This window comes from Chinchilla lanigera, unplaced genomic scaffold (assembly GCF_000276665.1).
Source record: "Chinchilla lanigera isolate Chin_1 unplaced genomic scaffold, ChiLan1.0 scaffold00029, whole genome shotgun sequence".
NCBI classification, from domain to species: domain Eukaryota; kingdom Metazoa; phylum Chordata; class Mammalia; order Rodentia; family Chinchillidae; genus Chinchilla; species Chinchilla lanigera.
In genome coordinates, this window is record NW_004955430.1 from 17,439,957 (window position 1) to 17,460,048 (window position 20,092).

The window sequence follows — 20,092 nt, forward strand, 5'->3', positions numbered from 1 at the left end:
TCTTTCTTTCTTTCTTTCTTTCTTTCTTTCTTTCTTTCTTTCTTTCTTTCTGACAGGGTTTCACTATGTCATTGAGGCTGGCCTGGACTCACTATATGGCTAAGGCTGGCCTCAAACTCACAGTGATCCCCCTGCCTCAGCTTCCCGAGTACTGGGATTACAGGCATGCACCACCACACTTGACTCACATATACTTTTCCTGACCAACTACAGTGTTCAAAAGATGGTAGTACTCTGACTGACCAGACTAGAGTCCCTTCTAAGGCTGTGTTCTAAATCAAAGTCACAACTGCAAACAAAGCAAACCATCAATAACTACCTCCTTAAATTAACATATCAAACACCATGATCTCTCAAATTTCTAGTTTTTCTTGTGTGTGTCACAGGCTCTTTAAAATTGTTTTGAATCGGAATTGAGATAAAGTTTATGGTTTATCTAAATAAGTCTCTCAAACAGTTTTTAAGTTAATTTTTTAGAGCATAATTTATACAGTGTAATTTTTTTATCTTCTTTAAAGATACAGTTTGATGAGTGTGACGGAAGTGCGCAGTCATGTAACCATGACACCAAAGTGTGCAGCCTTTCCATCATTCCAAAGAGACACATTCCTCATGTTCCTTCTGGTCAACCCCTGTGAACCGTAATGTGGTCTCTGGCACTGTGGTTTCGCCCTTTCCAGAACGCCACGCGAATGGAGTCATGTCATGTGTAGGCTTTTACGCCTGCCTCCTTTCATTCAGTACAGTGCACTGAGGGGCATCCATGTTGTATCACACACCCGTTTCCTTCCTTGAGCGCTCCCTGCCATTCATTGCATAGCTGCAATCATCCATCATCTGCTAATATTGCTACAGTTGATTTGATTCACTTTTAATTCTTTTCTTTTTTTCCCCTTGCAATGCCTTTGTTGAAAAATTCCATACACTGGTGTTATAGGGTTCCTGGCATTCTGGATGTTGAGAATTGTAGCCCTATGCTGTTATCTACCATGTCCCTAATTTCCTTTGGTTAAATCTAGAGCCTCTATGTAGTTCAAGTCTGACTTGAGCCGGACTATTTCCTAGGTTGTGGTGTGTTTTCCCATAAGGACGCCCATGTGGCAAGTGGCCTATTTCTGAGATATTACCAAGAGCCAGGTGCAGCAGCATGGGCCTTTAATCCCTGCACCCTGGGAAGGCTGAAGCAGGAGGACTCCAAGTTCTAGCCCAGCATGGGCAATTATGCGAGACCTTGTCTCAAAATAAAAAGCAAAAACGGAGCATGTAGTTCAGTGCAAAGGCTCTGGGTTCAGTTCCCACTATGGGGTGGGGGAATATTAGCCAACCCTGAGGGCAAATGCCTAGAGGTGTTAATTCATTGTGTTCTAAAATAATATCCTCATTCTGACACTAGGATAATTGAATGCAAGGAAGCGTGCCCTCATGTGTTACTGACAGTAGTACACACGTAAGATCTTGAACATTTTAACAGGACGAGTCCTGACTAAGCACTGAGCCACCTCACCAAGAAGCTCCATGGTCAAGGCTAAAGTGACAGCCCCTTAATGGAAGACACACTAGTTTCCGCCCTACTTTGGGCTGCAGAACCTACACCTGATGGTGTTTTCTCTCTCTCTCTCAGAATTCCAGCGCTGACCATCGAGTCCGACTGGACCTGGGCCTCTGGGACAAGTTCAGTGAACTGGCCACCAAGTGCATTATTAAGATTGTGGAGTTCGCTAAACGTCTGCCGGGCTTCACCAGCTTGACCATCGCAGACCAGATCACCCTGCTGAAGGCCGCCTGCCTGGACATTCTGGTAGGAGCCTTTCTGAGCTCTTGGAGGAGTGGGGGGCCACTGAGAGGCTTGAGAGCTCTCCGAGGAGACTCGTTTCCCAGCCTCCCTTCCTACAGCCGCCTGTGTTCACAGAGGCGCGTTCTTTCTGTTCGAATCTCCATGATCATGAAAAGTCCATGGGGCTGGGTATAACCTACCTGCTTCACTTCCCCAGCATGACACTGGCAGAGGGGCCAGCAGCACCTTTCAGTGAGGCAACCTTCCCCAGCGCAGGCCGGGCCAGTCATTAGAAAGACCCCTTCCCCTTGTACTCACGCTCCCCCTGCCCCGAGCCGCAAGGGGTGTCTGCAGCCCGTTCCGCAGGACAGCCATGGGTGTGTGTGACAGACTGTATGGATTCTCCAGGCCGTAGCACAGTAGTGCTGTGGCTTCAACCCCTACCCCAATTTTGCACTTCTATTTGAGGCCTTAAGGAAACCTCTTCCCTCCTGCGTTAGTTCAGGCTGCAGAATCAGAGACCAGGCGGCTTAAACAGCAGCATTTATTTCTCACAGTTCTGGTGGCTGAGAAACCAAGATTAGGGAGCAAATGTGGTTGGGCTCTTGTGAGGGCTCTTCTCCCGGGTTACAGATGGCTGCCTTCCTGTGAGGTGGAGAGCGAACTCTGGTCCGTTCATCTCCTTACACAGGCACTAATCCCTTCCTGGGCCTCTACCCTCATGACCTCATTCAAACCTAGTTGTTCCCAAAGACCCCCACCTGCCGACACCACCACACGGGCAGTTAGGGCCTAACATACCCATGTGGGAGTGGGAACGCAAATGTCTAAGCTTCTCGCGGCAGGCCCATTTCCTCAAGTGTGCAAAGGAAGATCCTCAGGCCACTTGGTTCCCTGCCATTGTCACACTGCAGTTTACAGTCTTGGAGAGGGAATGGCTAGTGTCACACCTTTTCCTCTGTGGTCTCTGGTGTCCTCTGCTGGCTGGATGTCTATCCTCCCTCCGCCCTCCAAAGACTTCAGGGACAGGGTGACCAGTTCCGCTGCGACTGTTTCCTTGGGCACGGGAGTAGCTGCTACTTCGGCAGAGTGATGTGCCCTGCCTGGGGGTGGGGGTGACACAGAGAGGCCTATGGAGCAAGTCCAGCGGTTACATCGCAAAATAGAGAAAGGAAAACTAGCTGTGAATGTACAGATTTTCCTTTTTATCGTGTCTTTCGTGGCTTTGAGTTTAAGCCATTCTGAAAGCTGATGCCATTCGTCACCATAATTAAACACATATCCACAGTCCCTCTCAAGAGGAGAGAGGACCCTGGACGGGTGTGTTCTTTGTTACTGTAATGAAATTACAGTCCTTCAGACAGGATAATTGTATGCAATTGACGTTTATTTGTCTCATGGCTGTGGAGGCTGGAAAGCCCAGGAGCACGGTGTTGGCATCGGCTCTGGATCTGGTGAGGCCCTCTTGCTGCATTACGCATGGGCAGTGCATGCTGGGACAGTGAGCGTGCCAGCTCGGGTTGCTCTTCCTCTCCTCAGGAGGCCCCAGCGCACTGTGGGGCCACAAAGGTCGCACTGCAGCCAACATACGAGTTGGAGTAAATGAAAGGTAGGGGACATATCCAAACCATAGAGGTGGCTGTGGAGGAAGCCTGAGGGTTTGCTCACCCTTCAGCTGACTGACTGGAGCTGCAGAAGGGTGGTACGGTGCCCCCGTAACAAATGGGTGCAGAAACCTGAGAGCGTCCGGTGTCTTCCTTCTCACAAAATCAGAGTTTTGGGTGAACCAGGAACATTTCAGAAAAACCGGACCCTTCGAGCAGCGTTAACCTGTAGAGTTTGCCAGCTTCAGCTCCACGAGATTGAGATCTTGCCTTAAAGATCCTCTTCCAGCTTCCAGCTGGTGTCTCCCGTGCCTGGGACACTTACGCTTTCAGTGAAGACAGGAAAGGAAGATTCTGTCTGCAGTGATAGTGCTGTCTACAACACTTCTCCGGTTTGCCTGTGGATCCAAGCTAGCCCTTACCCTCAGTGAGTGAGGTAGAACCCTTCCAAGCCTCACTTTACCATGTGCAGAATACAAACACAAGTAAGTGCGGCATTAACTAGAATTATTTAGTGACATTAAATAAGGTAATGGGAATCTAGTATGTGGTAGAGGCTCACCAAGGATATTGAAGGCAAAGGGCAAAGGTGGCAAAGCCTGTGTGGGCAGTTTCAACCCCGCTGGTATGACCCACAGACCCTGAGCCATTCCTTCCTGGCCTCGGTGGGGTGGAGAGGGTTGGTTGAGGTACAGCCGTCAAAGGAGGAAAAAACCTAGTAGGGGAAGGGTGAAGGCCTCCAGTCACATAACATAGATCAGAAGGCATGCTCTCATTTCCAAGAATTTACAGAAAAGGCAGTTAATCACAAGATCCTGAAAAATGCACAACTTCAGAGAGCATCTTTTGGGTGACAACAGCAATCAGCTGAGGCATTTAGAAGAATCTTACATGAGCCATTGATAGAGGGAGAAAGTAAGGTAGAGACGCCAGGCGGACAGACAGAGTTAGGCTGAAGTCATTCTCAACCCCAGCAAAGGAGAGTGCAGGTTGTCCCAAGGGTCATCAGGCCTGCATGAGTGCCGCCCACTGAGAACCAGCCATCTCACGTTGTGTGTTCCCCTAACCAGACCGGCCATTTGTCTCGGGTCCCACTGCTGCCAGGCGGGCGCTCTGAGAGGAAGACACAGTTCACTGTCACATCCAGCATGGCACTGGGGAGGAGCTGATGTGTCATCATGAGTGGGACTCCCTGGGAATCGGGGAAGGGGAAGGAAAGCCTCCCCTGTCCTGCCTCCCCCCACCTCTGCCCCAGCCATCCCTCCCCAGGGCAACCTCCAGGGGCTGGGACCTTTGATGTGGAGTCCACGGCCAGGCTTCTGCCCCAGGGATAAGTCAGGGAATGCTGAGGTCTAGCTTTGAATTCTATGATTTCCCACTGGGCCGACCAGCCAAAATGACTGTTGAGATGGAAAAACTCTTCACAGCCATCGCAGATGGAATTCTGCTTTCCTTTCCTCACCTAAAACCTGCAGCCTCCCTGCACGGTGTGTAGTGACGTGTCCGTGTCCCTCGCCAGAGCGCTGCCCTGGTTTCCTTCTTGCTTAATCTCTGCATCTGCTTTAGCCCTTTTCTGCTGCTGCTCTCCTCTCCTCTCCCTGTCCTCTGCAGGTAATTAGGATCATGTCGCTCTCAACTAAACATAAAAATTAATAATATTCGAGGCCTCTCACTCTCTGGTTCCTCTTCCTCCATTGTTCCTTTTTCTTTTCCATCCTCCTTTCATCCTTTCCTTCCACAAATGCTGAGGACCTGCTCGTGTCAGCTCCTGTGCCCAGCTGTGCACACAGCAGTAAATCAAGCAGACTGAAATCCCGGCTCTTGTGGAGCTGACTTGCTCGTGGACAGCAGGGGCGACAACGAGCAAGCGCGTGAACAAATTAAACAGTGTCTCAGGTACTACAAAGAAAGTAGAAGCAAAGGAAGGGACACAGTATGACTGTGATGGGGGCAGGTTTCTCTAGCACATTAAGGAAATGGATAGCCTTTGAAGAGACCTGAATGGACAGTGCAAGCCAGAACCAGGAAACTACTGATCTGCATAGGGCAACCAGAAATGGTAAGAGTCCAGAGGGCCCAAGGCAGGAGCAGCCCTGAAAGTGAGGAATAACGGCAGGTGTCTATTACTTTCTCCTCACTGAGACATAGTACCCAGCACCTCAAAGGAGGAAAGGTTCATTTTAGCTCAGTTCGTAGCAGTTTCAGTCCATCGTCAGGCAGCTCTGAGACAGGGCAGCACAGCAGAGAATTGCTCAGGGCATGGCATGGGAGGCAGAGTGAGGGCAGGGTGGAGACAAGATAAGCCCTTCTAAGCCACGTGACCCGGCTCTTCTGACCATACCCCACCTCCTAAGGAGAAGTCAGCTGTGACCTCATCGGTGGACCAGCCCAACCACTCCCACGCCCCCAGGTCCAGTCACCTCTCCAAAGCCCCACCTACACGGACCTGAGGCTTTGGGGAGAGATACATATGGACTGTACCAGCGCGCCAGGACTGTGCCTGGAGGAGAGGGAACAGGTGGGCCAGGAGGACCTGGGGCCAGGGAGGATCCGGGATCACATCTGCATTCTTAGTATCGAAATCCCTGGATTTGGGGCAGAGGGATGGCACAGTCTGCTTCTGGTGTATGTGTTCATTCTGTAGTAGCACACAGTAGTGGATAAGCGTTAGTTGAAGTAGTCATTCGTACGTGTGTTTGCTAAGCAGGCACTGCGTGCCCGATTTGGGGATACAGTGAGGAAGAGAACAGATGAGTGCCTGCTCTTCCACCCAGCCTCGTCTTGCCGCACCGGAGTGTGGGTCTCGCACCCCCCACCCCCAAGCTTGCCTCCGCTGCTGACAGTGGCTGTAGGTCTGGAGCCAGTTCCCCTGGATTCAAAATGAGGCTCTGCTGCCAACTGCTTGTGTGACTTTGAGTCAGCGACGCCCCCTCTCAGAGCCTGTTTCAGCATATTTAGAACAGTGGTATTAGAAGCTTCCTTCAGAATCTGGGGAAGATGAGTGAGGGTTTGGAGCACCGCTTAGCGTATTATAGGCCTCACTCATCCTATATGTTGTTATTAAGCCTCAGTGCATCCTCATGGTTCTATTATGGTCTACATTTTCCAGGTGAAGCAGTAGAGGCCTGAGTGGAAGCCCATAAGGTCCTCCGAAGGTGGGGGTCAGCCTCTGGCTAAAGGGAGGTAAAAACTGCTTTCATGAAGGCAGGAACTTGAGCAGTTTTCTGATGAAAATGATTTGCTTTGCCAGAAATTGATAAAAGTCTGTAGTGGAGATGTAGGGTCTCTAAGTAGCTCTGCATTTTACAGTGAAATTAGGGCCACGGATATAGCTCAGTGGCACAGGCACCTGCCTGGCAAGCACAAGGTCCTGAGTTTTAATTCCCGGTACCAAATATATATATATATAAAACTTACAGTGAAATTAAACCACGTAGCAATGCAGTAAGAGGCAATGATTCACTTGTGATTCAAAAGACAGTGTGAATGGCAGCCCACCTGGCCACCCAGAAGTGTAGGTGAGAGCCTCACCTCCCTGGACCAGGACTCCAGGCTAGCCTGCCTTGGCTGGGGCTGACCCTTATCTATACAAGCCAGGGCCCACATGGCCCCACACGGGAACTGTGGGAGTGGGGCTGGCTGCTTCTCTGCCAGCGTAGAAGCTGCCCTCCGTCCTGCTCTGCTCAGGCGCCTCTCTCAGCCCACTCACCTCTGGTCACTCCCCCAGATCTCTTCCTGGCCAGAGGCCTTTCATCTTCAGTCTCTCGGGCATAGCGTCCCCAGGTGGTGTCCTCCTGCCTTTCTTCTTGGCCAGCTGCTTCTCATCACAGCTTCAATGCCAAGTCTTCAGAAAAGCTCTCCCTGAGTGGTGCTTGGTTCCTACCCTCACACTGCACTGGTGGGCTCTCTTATTGCCCTGAAGACATGATGTGCTTGGAAACCTGTTCAGCAGTGTCTTCTGCCCTCTTGGTCTAAAAGAGGCAAGCTTTGCTATTTGTGAATGAACAGATAGATGAGTGTTAGCGCTGACAATTCAAATTTCAGCATGTGCGCCTCTGCCCAAATACCACATCTGTGCAAGCTTCCAGTGTAGCGTCTTGCCCGGTGGGACGCATGGCTTCCCTGAGTCCTGCCCCGCTGCCCTCGTTCCCCCAAGGAAATGTTCCCACGCCACTCACAGCAGCACCTTGCTTCAGACGATGCACAAGTGACTGCCCGCCTGACTTCAAAACATTTGTGATTCCAGTGGTCTTAGGGACCATGTGGCTTTGCGCACAAGGGTGAATCAGTGCCTCCCTTCCCCTCCCAGAGACCCAAAAGAGACAAGAGCCCAGGATGTCTTATGAACTGTAGTAGTGAACTATCAGGAAACAGCATCTGCAGCCACGCCGTCCAGGTCGGGAGCACAGTGAGCACCTTGCTGTGTACCTGATCTGAAGTGTCGCACTTGCAAACTAAACTCGGCAGTTTAAATTTAGTATTTAGAAATGTAACACATCTCCTTAATGATTTTTCATACTGGTTACATATTGATGCAGTTTTTGATAGGTTAAGTCAACGCTACTAAAATAATTCCACCTATTTCTTTTTAACATTAACATTTTTAACAAGTGGCCACTAGAGTGCCAGTCTCCAAAGAGGTAAGAGTAACAAGAGTCCTGCCCTAAGCAGATCTCTTCCTTCTCCAAAGTTCTGCCCATTCTTTCTCCATCCCAGTGCCATGCCAGGAGCTGCTCTGGCGGCACAGCCCACTGGGAGAATCTCTCTCTCCCATTAGCTCATCACAGCAAGTAGTATGTGCCCCATATGTCATTGTTGTTATTATCCTACTTAATCTTTCCCACAAGCACTTGGAGAGAAATAGCCAACTTGGATCAGAATCTGCCCACAACTTGGCAAACATAATCAGAGTAGAAACCAAGATGGGTGAGTAATTTGAGCTTTCTCCTTTGCCAAAAACCTGAACAGTCCTTGGATGCCCCCTCAGGGATTTACAGGGTGAGCAAGAATGAGAGGAATCCATTCCCTTTATTCAACAACTATTGATTAACCCCACTTACTATGTGGCTAGATACTGTCTTAAATGCTAAAGGCACAGCAAAAAGCAGGACTAGTAAAGCAGTCTTCCTGTCAGAGCTCATATTCAGGAAGGAAGACAGGCCAACAGGGCAGAGGGCGACAATTACAATTACAATGAAGCAAGTCAAATGGGGTGGTGGCCCATACTACAGGATACTACACAGCAAAGAAGAAAATGGGCTATCTGCTGCATACGCAAAGTGTAAGCACAAAATATGACAAATATTTAAATTTTAAAAATGCATTACAGTAAAAGATACATTCCTATTAATCTCCCTCAAAAATACTTCCCCTCACTTCAAACACACTTAGCCCGCCAGTCTTGCTACTATGTGAAGCAGTTCTGAAAGTTTTTTTCATGAGTCTTTAGTTGTGCTGTTGTGGCTGCCTCAGTGTCCTCAATTAATTAAAAATACTTAGTTTTTATGATTATTTTGGCTTTGTGGAAGACCCAGAAGTTGCACAGTGCCAGATTCAGTGAATATGGTAGATGAGAACACACAAGTAATGTCTCCATTTGAACAAAATTATTGTAAATATTTTGAATCCATTCAAGACACCGATTTGATACGACAGCACAACCAAAGATGATCACAAAGGAAGAACCTCCACAGCTGCTTCAGAAAGAGTCAAGAACGATGGGAGGAAATGAGGGGAAGTATTCTGAGGGGGGTTAATGACAATGTGTCTCTTTACTGTAGTAATTTTTAAACATATACTATACTTCGTGATCACCCATTGCATTAAACATGAGGGAATCTCACAGACAAAACAGTGAGTGAATAAAAGACACAAAATAGAATATACTGTAGGATTCCATTTGCCTTAGTTCAACCAGAAAAACTAACCTCTCAAAACAAAGGGCAAAATAATGGTTATTTTTTTAAGAGGTTTGTTTAGGAGGTACTAAGGGACCCTTTACATGCTATAAATATTTGTATCCTGATCTAGGTGATGGTTATACAGGCGTATGTTAGGGAAAGTGTATTAAGCTTTACTCTAGATGTTTATGTGCACCTCAAGTTTTGTATTCACTGTCTATTATTGGGTAAGATATAACCACAAAACTTTAGCAGCTTCAAAAATTGAACATTATTATCTCACACAGTCACTGTGGGCCAGGAATATGGTGCCACGTTAGCCTGCCAAGGGTCTTTCATGAAGTCGCACTCAGAACACCAGCCAAGGCTACCACCCTCCAAAGGGTTGACCAGGATTGACAGCGTGTGGCCATGGTTGCTGGTCACATTTGCCTTGCATCTCCGTGGTGGGTATCGACAGCATAGCTAATTTTTGACCTGTCCATGGGACTTTTATGACAGGGTCTCCATCCTTTCAAGGGAAGATTATCAAAGAATTTGTGGACACATTTTAAAACTTCCACACATTTACAACTCAATTTTTTTTTAAAACTGTACTTATTTTATGGGTATATTTTAGATATATATGATAACATTCATCATAAGGAGTTTGTACCTGTCACAAGTCAATTTTTAAATAATTTTATGTTATATTCCAAAATGAAAGTGATGATAAAAAATCACGGGTTTTAGAAAGCATGTCGCTTTGCTTTGTAAGGTGACATTTGAGATGACCTCTGAGTAACAAGTCAGCACGTAAAGATCAAGGGACAAGCACTGAAGGCAGAGGCAACAGTAGGTCTTGCAGCGACAGTGACTTTTTGGAGATTTACAGAGAAGACAAACCTGGTCCAAAGTCTGTGAGCAAGGAGAAATGGGAGAAGCTGACATTGGTGAGGTAGGGGGAAGCCAGAGTAAGAAGTTTAAATTTTATTCTTAAAATGACTAGGAGTCCTTGGAGGGGAGGCAAGAGCAGTTTTCCTCGGAAGAACATTTTGAGCAGTATGCTGTGGCTGCTGGGGACTGCCTACGTAGTACCCTAGCAGGAATGGAAAGGTGGGGTAAGAGAGGCCCTTCTCAGGGAACAGACGGTGGGCGGTTGGTGGAAAAGCCCCAGTTCCCCCTCTGGGTCCCAGGTGCATTTGTTTCAGCCTCCAGCCTCGTGCAGGGTGCTCACAGCATGGGCAGAGAACACACTCTCACACCAACAGCAGCGGGGAGATACGCAGTTGTCTTTGGTGAAGGCTGGAAGAGAGGGTTCTTTTTGCCCCACACAGGATCAGTTTTGACCATCAACGTGAAACATTTTGTCATCCCATATGGTCCTCTTTGACGAGTCAGACTTGCCCGGAGTCAGGACATAAAGATCAAGGGACAACCTTTGAAAGCAGAGGGAGGAGCGGCCTTGAAGCAGCAGTGACTTGTGGAAGACTGACAGAACACAAATCTGGCCCAAAGTCAGTGTTTCATGAGACCTGCATGCTGTCCTTTCCGGAGAAGATACCCGCCTTTCAAACAAAGAGTGTTTTTATCCTGGAAAAGAACTTGTGATTGCCACGGGCATTTGACTGGAGTGTGACAAAATGGAAGTACAGTACTTGGTTTCTCTACAGAGGCAGGGCTGGCCAGAAGCTGTGCGGGCGCCTGCTACACACTGGGCCCATTTCAGAACAGAGGCTCCTCAGATAAAAGCACTGGGCAGCCCGCCTTCTCAGGCCACCTACACCCCTCCGTGGATACGCCATTTGGACTTGATTTAGAATTTTATAGGGAAAAAGGTAATAGGACATAATCGAAATGCTTCATTAGAACCCAGGTATTTTCTGACTTTTGAGGAAGAAAATCCTTCAGAATAGAATAGTTTGTCTGTTGCAGTTTGAACTTGAATTTCAAAGTGAGCTGCTGACAACTTGCAGATACCTCAGTCCTGGTCTTTTGTTCCTTTCCATCAAATCTCCAGATTCTTTTATTCTTCAGGGAACAGATTCATGCATTCGTATCATGGCAGCATGCTAAAGGCACAAAGTTATTTACTATCTGATCTAAGATTAGAAATGTGCCTGGAAATTTTGAGCCCATAAATAATAATATTGAACATACTAACTTTGATGATCTCATGACAACTCCCTAGGTAACCAGTCATGCCTAATGTTGCTCCAGGCAGCTTAAGAAACTTCAGGCTGGGGGTTGTGAGACCTATAATCCAAGCTCTAGCACCATTCCTAGTGTGATCCTGGGACGCTTGCTTCATCTCCAAGAGTTCTGAGACAAATGTAAAATATATACCCTGTGACATGTTGGTCTTCTTGCTGCTCTAATGGGAATGGCTTTGAACCCCATCAGCTACCAAGATGAAGTGAAACAGATCAGCTAGTTGGGGCCCAGAGGAAGTGGTTGGGCCGTCTCAGAAGTCTCTGGACAGATGCGATGTAACAATCACCATCCATCCAATGAACTTACTATGATATTGTGATAACCATGCACATTCATGATTTCATGTTCAGGTACTTTCCAGCACACTATGACAGCTGGTCATATAATAGGAACATGAAGGAGTTTATCCTGATTCAGACATTTCTACATCTTTCTCCATGTAAAGTGAACTTCTTACTTCCGGGCCACAGGCTCTGTGCTACTGTATATCGGGTAGGCCACCAGGAAGAGCTGTGCGGGCTGTGTGCTACACAAATCCCCCCAGCCAGGGGACAACTGAGGCTGACAGGCACGTCAACACTGGGCGGAGGTCATCCTCTGTGTAGGTACTGGCATGAAGAGAGGGGAGGCAGGTATGAAACAGTAGGTAATAGGTTCTGGAAATGGCCTAAATCAAGTCATACTACCTCACAGTTACGTGACCTAGGAGAGGTTATTCACGTCAGTCTGCTTATCTGTCAAATGGGGTAACAGTACTACTTAAGTCATGGGCTTTTAGGAGAAATAGTTCATTAAGGTGGTTAGCACAGGACATGGTGCCGAAAAATGCGGCTGTAGTGGTTAAGTGCTCTGTAACGCACAGAGCTCCTGACGACCAGCTGAAGGGTTTTTACAGTCATGGGAACAGGAGACAGGACTGACTGCCAGCAAACAAGGTGTTTCCGAGTATACTGTGCTTTGAGCGCGACCTAGAGGCACAGCACAGTGAGCAGAGGTCTTCTGATAGCAAGCGCCGCGGCATGGCCAGGGAGATGATCTGTCAAGGGCACGTGAGGTGAGAGTGGGTGACTGTGTCAGTGGCTGAGGCTTCTTGCCTGTAGAAATCCTGCCTGTATTTCAGGTTGTGATCGAAATGCCACCTGTTCCCCATGGCTCTGTCCTTGATTTCCTCGTAACTATGCCTGAGCTTTCCTTCCAACTGCCTAGCACCCACTGGTTCTACCTCACTGCCTTACAGTATGTGTACCCGTATGTGTTATCTGGGCAGCTATGTGATCAGAGGCATCCTGGGAGCGTGATCCCAACTTGGCTTTGAGTCCGGTTCATTACATGTTAACTGTGGGACACGGGCACATCATACAGCCTTTCTAGCTTTAGCTCCCTCGTCTGCAAAATATAACTGCCCAGTTTTTGGAAAGACTGAACAGAGATAAAGGACGTACAATACTTGTGATACGCCAGGCACTTACTAAATGATAGATACTTGTTTTTGCAAGTTCTCAAATGAAACACTTCTTATCACAAAGTTATTTTTCAAAATTTCCTGCATGCTATTCACTAAGTAACTACAGCCCTATACTTGGCTTCTGTAGTCTTACTGAAAACATCGCCAAAGCAGGGCAAACTACCCCACAGGATATATGAACTGCTTGGACATCTTCAGATTACTTTCTGCTTGTATAAAACGGATGCTGGTAGGTACGCTAGTACTGATGATTCATTAAATAAACTTTTTTTTCCAGATTCTTAGAATTTGCACCAGATATACCCCAGAACAAGACACCATGACTTTTTCAGATGGCCTTACCCTAAATCGAACTCAGATGCACAACGCCGGATTTGGTCCTCTGACTGATCTTGTATTCACCTTTGCCAACCAGCTCCTGCCTTTGGAAATGGATGACACAGAAACTGGCCTTCTCAGTGCCATCTGCTTAATCTGTGGAGGTATACTGGACAAACTTTCATACGATCCCATGAAGAACAACTTACAGTTTATGGGAAATTCCCGGTCTCCATTTTGGAGTTCTTTTGCATGGAGAAGCACGTGAATAAAGCATATATGCCTGGGTTTCTCTATACTGTTATAATAAGTAATAGTATTAGGAATCCTTTTGCTCTGAAAGAAATACTGGAATGCTATTTCTCTAAGTGCCATAGGTCCTTTTTAAAAATGCAGTATCAAACTATTGTCAAAGGAACTGCCTGGGAACATTTAACGATGACCCAAGGGACTTGTCTACTCTGTTAATACAATGGCTGGGAATACAAGTTATTGCCGGGGCCCCCCACCCATCCTTGGAAGACTGAGATAACACGTGCTTTCTTCCGCATGGTGACCCCTGCTGGCTCACAAGGCTCAATCTCAAGTGGTTAAAAAGTAATGTTTTTAATTAAGGGGCAGATTTACCTGACTTTTATAACCACCCTGTTCAAGGTTTGCTTTTAATTCAACTCAGCACTGACATCTCCTGGTCACAAAAGGTAACTTGTTCCTTGGGACAAAACCAACCAGACATCACATGTCCGTTAGCCCTACAAGGGGGATAGTTATTTACATTTAAGTAAGTATGAGATTAAATCAACAAAGAGTCATACTGTAGTAGTAACAGGACACGAGGAAGTGGTGGGCAGAAATTAGATAACCCGGAAAACATACAACTTTTTCTGTCCTGATATTGTTTAATATTTTACTGTTATCTAGACCGTCAGGACCTTGAGGAACCAACAAAAGTGGATAAGCTACAAGAACCACTGCTGGAAGCACTGAAAATTTATATCAGAAAAAGGCGACCCAGCAAGCCTCACATGTTTCCAAAGATCTTAATGAAAATCACAGATCTCCGCAGCATCAGTGCTAAAGGTAGGTCTGCAATCACAGCATGAAGTTGACGGCCTTTCTGGTTGTGTTTTGTAAAATCCCATGTTTTAATTCAGCATATTTAATTAGCTGATTTTTAAGATTTGGAACCTACCTCTCATTAGAATTAAACAGATTAAGTAGTATTCCCCCATTAAAAAAAGAAAACCAAACCCTACTCAGTTCTTGAGCCCCTTTTAAGAGATGTCTTCCAGGACATACTTGAAGCTTGTCTCTGGCATAGCATTAAGAATAGAAGCAAAAACCAGGTACTAGCACTCAGCGACATTAATAAATTACTGAGAATTTCAAATTTCCGATGTGCAATTAGAAAAAATACTGCTTTCAAATAAGGTACTTTTAACTTGTGGTTTTAACACTTTTAACTTCTGGTTTTATACGTTTCACTCCAGATTTCCTGACATCTGTTTATATAAATTTGACTTCAGTTTTTCCTTAACATCCAAACCCCAAGCAAAAAATAGTACTTAGGGGTCAGATTTCTCTCCCAATCTTGTGGCCATTACTCTCTTGAGTTCAGGCGGATTTACTTCTCTACACTTCCAAGCTAAGGAATTTTTGCTTTCCTGAGAGAAGTAAATTTCCTTGCCTGGTGATTTTCAGTTTATGTGGCACCTCAAGCAATTACAGAAGTGCCTAGAGCCATATCACAATTGAGTGTTAGAAAAACCCTACTCTATGCAGACAGACAATTCAGCAGCTATTCCTCCTACCAAATGTACTGTTATTTGTCACTTTCCTTCCCCATTAGAGAACTCTGTACCTGAAGACCTTGGCAAGTCAAGGAAGAAACCACATTTTGGAAAGTGCTTAAAAGCACAGTGAACTTGTCTGACAATGACTCTCAATTCTTTTTAAGAGGATTCTTCAGTGAGAAATTATGAGTTCATCCCTGCCTAGGATTAGCAAAAAGTAGATCCCACTGCTTGACCAGTGTAATTATTTAAAAGTCAAGTTAGTACTATCATTCTCTATAGCAGGTCCAGTGATAGCTAACAATTTACTGTGATTATGAAAATATTCAACTTGCCCTAATACAGTAGCCACCAGTCACATGGTTCTCAACCACTTTAAGTTTGGCTAATGCAATTGAGACAAACCTGTCTTTGTAAATTACACTGACTGACTGAGACACTGGACCTATAAAATTTAAACATGTTACCATATTTCTGCTGCTTTTCCATTGAGTAAAAATGTTTTAACCACTTACCAGTCCAATTATTTAAAAGGAGGATGACCAAAAATTACATATTTTTTCATTTTTTAACAGGAAATGTTAAAAAGATAATGTCAGTGAAACGACACCTGTTCAAGTGTTGCTTGGGTTAGTCATTACATAAACTAATGCCCTGCCCAAGTCACACCTGGGCTAAAGTGTTAGATGATTAATGTTGTAAAATTAGGGTAGCTTCTAAGCAGCCCTGCTTGTAAAATTTTGTTTCAAGAGGAAAAATTGTATTGACTGTTGCTTTCATAAAAGATAAAAGAGGGTTCCTCCAATAGTGAAGAAATCCTCTGTGACCCTGAACTGGTTAAGAGCCTGCTCTGACTTCACAATCCACTATGGGTTTCCGATGGCTAGAGTTCCCACTCTAAATATACTTCCATTTGTGTTCATGAGAGCTACAGTAATAAACAGCTCTTTCTCAGCAAAGGCAAAAGCCACTTGGTATCTATACAGTACTTGATAATTCATTCAGAAGTCTGAATACACTAAAAGTGCATGAAAGTTGGTCCCTTTTTATCCAGCTTAAGTTCTTAACCAGATTTCTATTATCTCTTTTTAAAAGGTGCGGAACGAGTAATTACCTTGAAAATGGAAATTCCTGGATCTATGCCACCTCTCATTCAGGAAATGCTGGAGAATTCTGAAGGACATGAACCTTTGACTCCAAGTTCAAGTGGGAACACAGCAGAGCACAGTCCCAGCATCTCACCTAGCTCAGTGGAAAACAGCGGAGTCAGTCAGTCACCACTGGTGCAATGAGACAATTTCCAGCTACTTCAAACATTCCCCAGTACCTTCAGTTTTGGGATTTAAAATGCAAGGAAAAACATTTTTACTGCTGCTTAGTTTTTGGACTGAAAATACATTAAAACTCGAGAAGGACCAAGAAGTTTTCGTATGTATCAATATATATACTCTTCACTGTGTAACTTACCTAGAAATACAAACTTTTCAAATTCTAAAAATCAGCCATTTCATGCAAACAGAAACTAGTTAAAAGCTTCTATTTTCCTCTTTGAACAGTCAAGATTGCATGGCAAAGACCCAGTCCAAATAATTTACCCTGGTTAAGTTTCTGAAGACTTTGTACATACCGAAGTACGGCTCTGTTCTTTCTATACTGTATGTTTGGTGCTTTCCTTTTGTCTTGCATACTCAATAACCAAGAAGACACCAAGGTTATGAAACAGACTACTGTACGTGTCCACCTAAGAAAGCTTCAAAAACGTAACTGTCTCGCTTTTATGGAATACTCAAAACCTCAAGGTAAGGAAACAGGACTGTTGTACAGTATGACAAGACTAAAGATACTCTGATTTAGTTAGTATGGAAGCTTGTCCTTGCTCTTTTTGATGCTTTCCAATTGCATCTTTTATTTCATATTTCCCAGTAAAAGTATACAAACTCACTGTACTAGCAGAAGAGAATTCTGTGTCAGTGTAACTGCCAGTTCAGTTAATCAGATGTCATTTGTTCAACTGTTAATGTCACTTTAAATTAAAAGTGGTTATTACTTAATGACATAACTACACAATTTTTTAAAAATGCTACATTTTTACAGTAATGATAGCCTCCAAGGCAAAAACACTTCTCAGTGTTAACAAGTTTTTGTTTACCTGTTCATGGGATAATTAGCAGATTGGTCTACCACCAATGTAACTCTAGTGTCCTTCCTGATTCATGCCTGATACTGGGATTTGTATATTCCCAGTTTTCTCGATGCAGAGGGTAAACGTGAACTCCCTAAGGCATGGGCATAGAATCCGCCTCCTTTGACCTTGTTCAATCACTATGAAGCAGAGTGAAAGCTGTGGTAGAGTGGTTAACAGATACAAGTGTCAGTTTCTTAGTTCTCATTTAAGCACTAGTGGATTTTTTTTTTTATATTAGTAAGTCTGTGATGTACTTTTCACTGGCTCTGTTTGTACATTGAGATTGTTTAACAATGCTTTCTATGTTCATATACTGTTTACCTTTTTCCATGGAGTCTCCTGGCAAAGAATAAAATATATTTATTTTAAAGGTGTGTGAGACCTTTACTTGTGTAAAGAAACAGAACACAGTTCCATTTTTAATGTTTAAATTTCATTTCAAAAAGCAGGTCTGTAGTCTGCAAACATGACAATTAAAATCTGTGCTAGTGCACGGCAGTCTATAACAATTCTACAAGCCAATCAGACAGTACATGACATTTCAATGAGTAAAAAAGAGCATAAAACTGTATGTGTAAGAACAAAATGTTAAAAGGCCTACCACAATAATAAAAAACCATCAATTACATCATCACATTAAAATAAGCCAGATGTACAAAAGTCTGAGACAGAAAAGACAAAAGGACAACACAAGGTATTTGTTAAAATGTTTGTGCTCTTGGGGCACTTAATTAAACATTGCAAAATCAACATCTTCTTCTTCATCAGACTCTGCAAAATATTTTACTTCTTTCCTAGCCCGACCGGTCCGTGGCAGAGAAGGTGGGTCAGAAGTGAAGTCTGAGGGGAAGATGTCCACGTCTGAATCCTGATCAAAAGATGTTTTCTTCGGTTTCTAGATATTAAAAACACACATATATATACAGATTTAAAACCCCAAAGTTGACAAATGAAAAGACTAGTGTTAAGAACTGTTATTCCTTATACTATACTTAGTTATATTTAAGTATTGCAAATAAACCTGAAAGAATTGTCAGGATAAAAAAATTAAAACAAAACACTAAATAGTTTTTCTGTATACCAATAATGAACTAGCTGAGAAAGAAAGAACAAAAACAAATCCATTCATAGTAGTGTAAAACATACTTAAGGGTCAGCCTAACCAAGGAGATAAAAGACCCCTGCAATGAAAACACTGAAGAAAAAAACTGAAGACACTAGAAGATCTAAAAGTCTCCCATGTTCATGGAGAGGCAGAATTAATATTGTTAAAATGGCCACATTACCAAAACAATCTAAAATTCAGTGACATGCCACAGAATTAGATAAAACAATCCTAGAATTTATGTGAAAATACAGAAGAGCCAGGATGGGCAAAGCACTCATAAGCAAAAAGAGCATAGCTGAAGGAATCACCATGTAGGACCTCATTTCAAACTATACTACATGGTCACAGTAATAAAACCAGCACAATACAAAACAGACAATATAGACCAATGGGATAGAATAGAGGATATAAAAACAAACCCACACAACTATAGCCATCTGATTCTTGACAAAGGAGCCAAAAGTGCACAGTGGAGAAATAACAGACTTAATAAATGGTGCTGGGAAAACAAGGTACCCAGATACAGAAGACTGCAATGTTATCCCTATCTCTTACCCTGTACAAAATCCAGTTCAAAAGGAATCAAAATCCAAGGTATGAGATCCGAAACTTTGAAACTACTAGAATATAACATAGGGGAAACATCTGAAGAGATACACACAAAGACTTCTTCCAGTAGCCCAGAAAGCAATGTGAAGAATCAACTAATGGAACTACATCAATTTAAAAATTTCTGCACAGCAGGAAAACAATAAAAAGACAGTCTACAAAAATCAGAGAAAATCTTTGCCAGCTATTATTCTGACAGAAAATATCTAAAATATATAAAGAACTCAAAAAGCTGAACACCAAAAAAAAAAAAAAAGAATGACTACCAATAAATGAGGAATTGAACAGCTAATTCTCAATGTAAGTATAAATGGCTAATAAATGTGTGAAAAGATGTTCAACATCTTTAGCCATTAGGGAAATACAATTAAAACTATACTGAACACCCCAGACAGAATGGCTATCATCAAGAATATAAGAACAGTGCTGGATGCAGGGCGGGAGGCTTCTAACAGGGTTGATAGGAATGTAAATAGCCCCTATGGAAATCAGTATGAAGGGTCCTCAAAAAACTAAAGATAGAGCTATACCATTTGACCCAGCTATACTACTCCTTGTTAAAAAGCCAGAGGAATTAAAGTCAGTATACTATAGGGATAATTGCATACTCATGTTATTTTGGCATAATTCAATAATAGCCAAGATATGGAACCTGCCTGGGAAACCAACAGATGAATGGATAAAGAAAATGTGTATATTCACAACGGAGTATTATTCAGCCATAAAGAACAAAATTACATTATTTTCAATAAAAATGAATGGAACTAGAGTTCATGTTCAGCAAAACAAGCCAGACTTAGGAACTATGTGTTCTCCCTAATATTCTTTAAAAAGATGACAGGCAAATAGAAAATTATATAAGGAGAAGAGAATAAAAAATGGAGGGAGGTTGTAAAGGAGGGCAATGGGGATGGATATAATCAAAATATACACATTGAAACTCAATATTTTGTAAAAGTAATAGTATAAAAAATACCTTTTTTCAAAAATCATAATTATAATGCTAACTGAAGTGTAGGACCAACTTTTTTTTTTTTTGTTTTTTTTGTTTTTTTTGGTTTTTTGGTTTTTCTCCGGTACCAGGAACCGAACTCACGACCTTGCGCTTGCCAGGCAGGCGCTTTGCCGCTGAGCTAAATCCCC

At 43.9% G+C, this 20,092-nt stretch overlaps 2 protein-coding genes across 2 annotated transcripts in view; one reads left to right on the forward strand and one right to left on the reverse strand.

The window, feature by feature from the left end:
- Positions 1-17,602, forward strand: part of Rarb (retinoic acid receptor, beta) — a gene marked incomplete at its 5' end in the record, with an annotated part of 390,023 nt that extends 372,421 nt beyond the window's left edge. Inside the window, 4 exon segments of the mRNA XM_005387488.2 lie at positions 1,622-1,798; positions 13,214-13,418; positions 14,176-14,334; positions 16,143-17,602. Coding sequence (XP_005387545.1) covers positions 1,622-1,798; positions 13,214-13,418; positions 14,176-14,334; positions 16,143-16,339 — 738 coding nt within the window. The 3' untranslated portion in view covers positions 16,340-17,602.
- A 44-nt stretch (positions 17,603-17,646) lies between these two features.
- Positions 17,647-20,092, reverse strand: part of Top2b (topoisomerase (DNA) II beta) — a gene marked incomplete in the record, with an annotated part of 65,513 nt that continues 63,067 nt past the window's right edge. Inside the window, 1 exon segment of the mRNA XM_005387486.2 lies at positions 17,647-18,127. Coding sequence (XP_005387543.2) covers positions 17,960-18,127 — 168 coding nt within the window.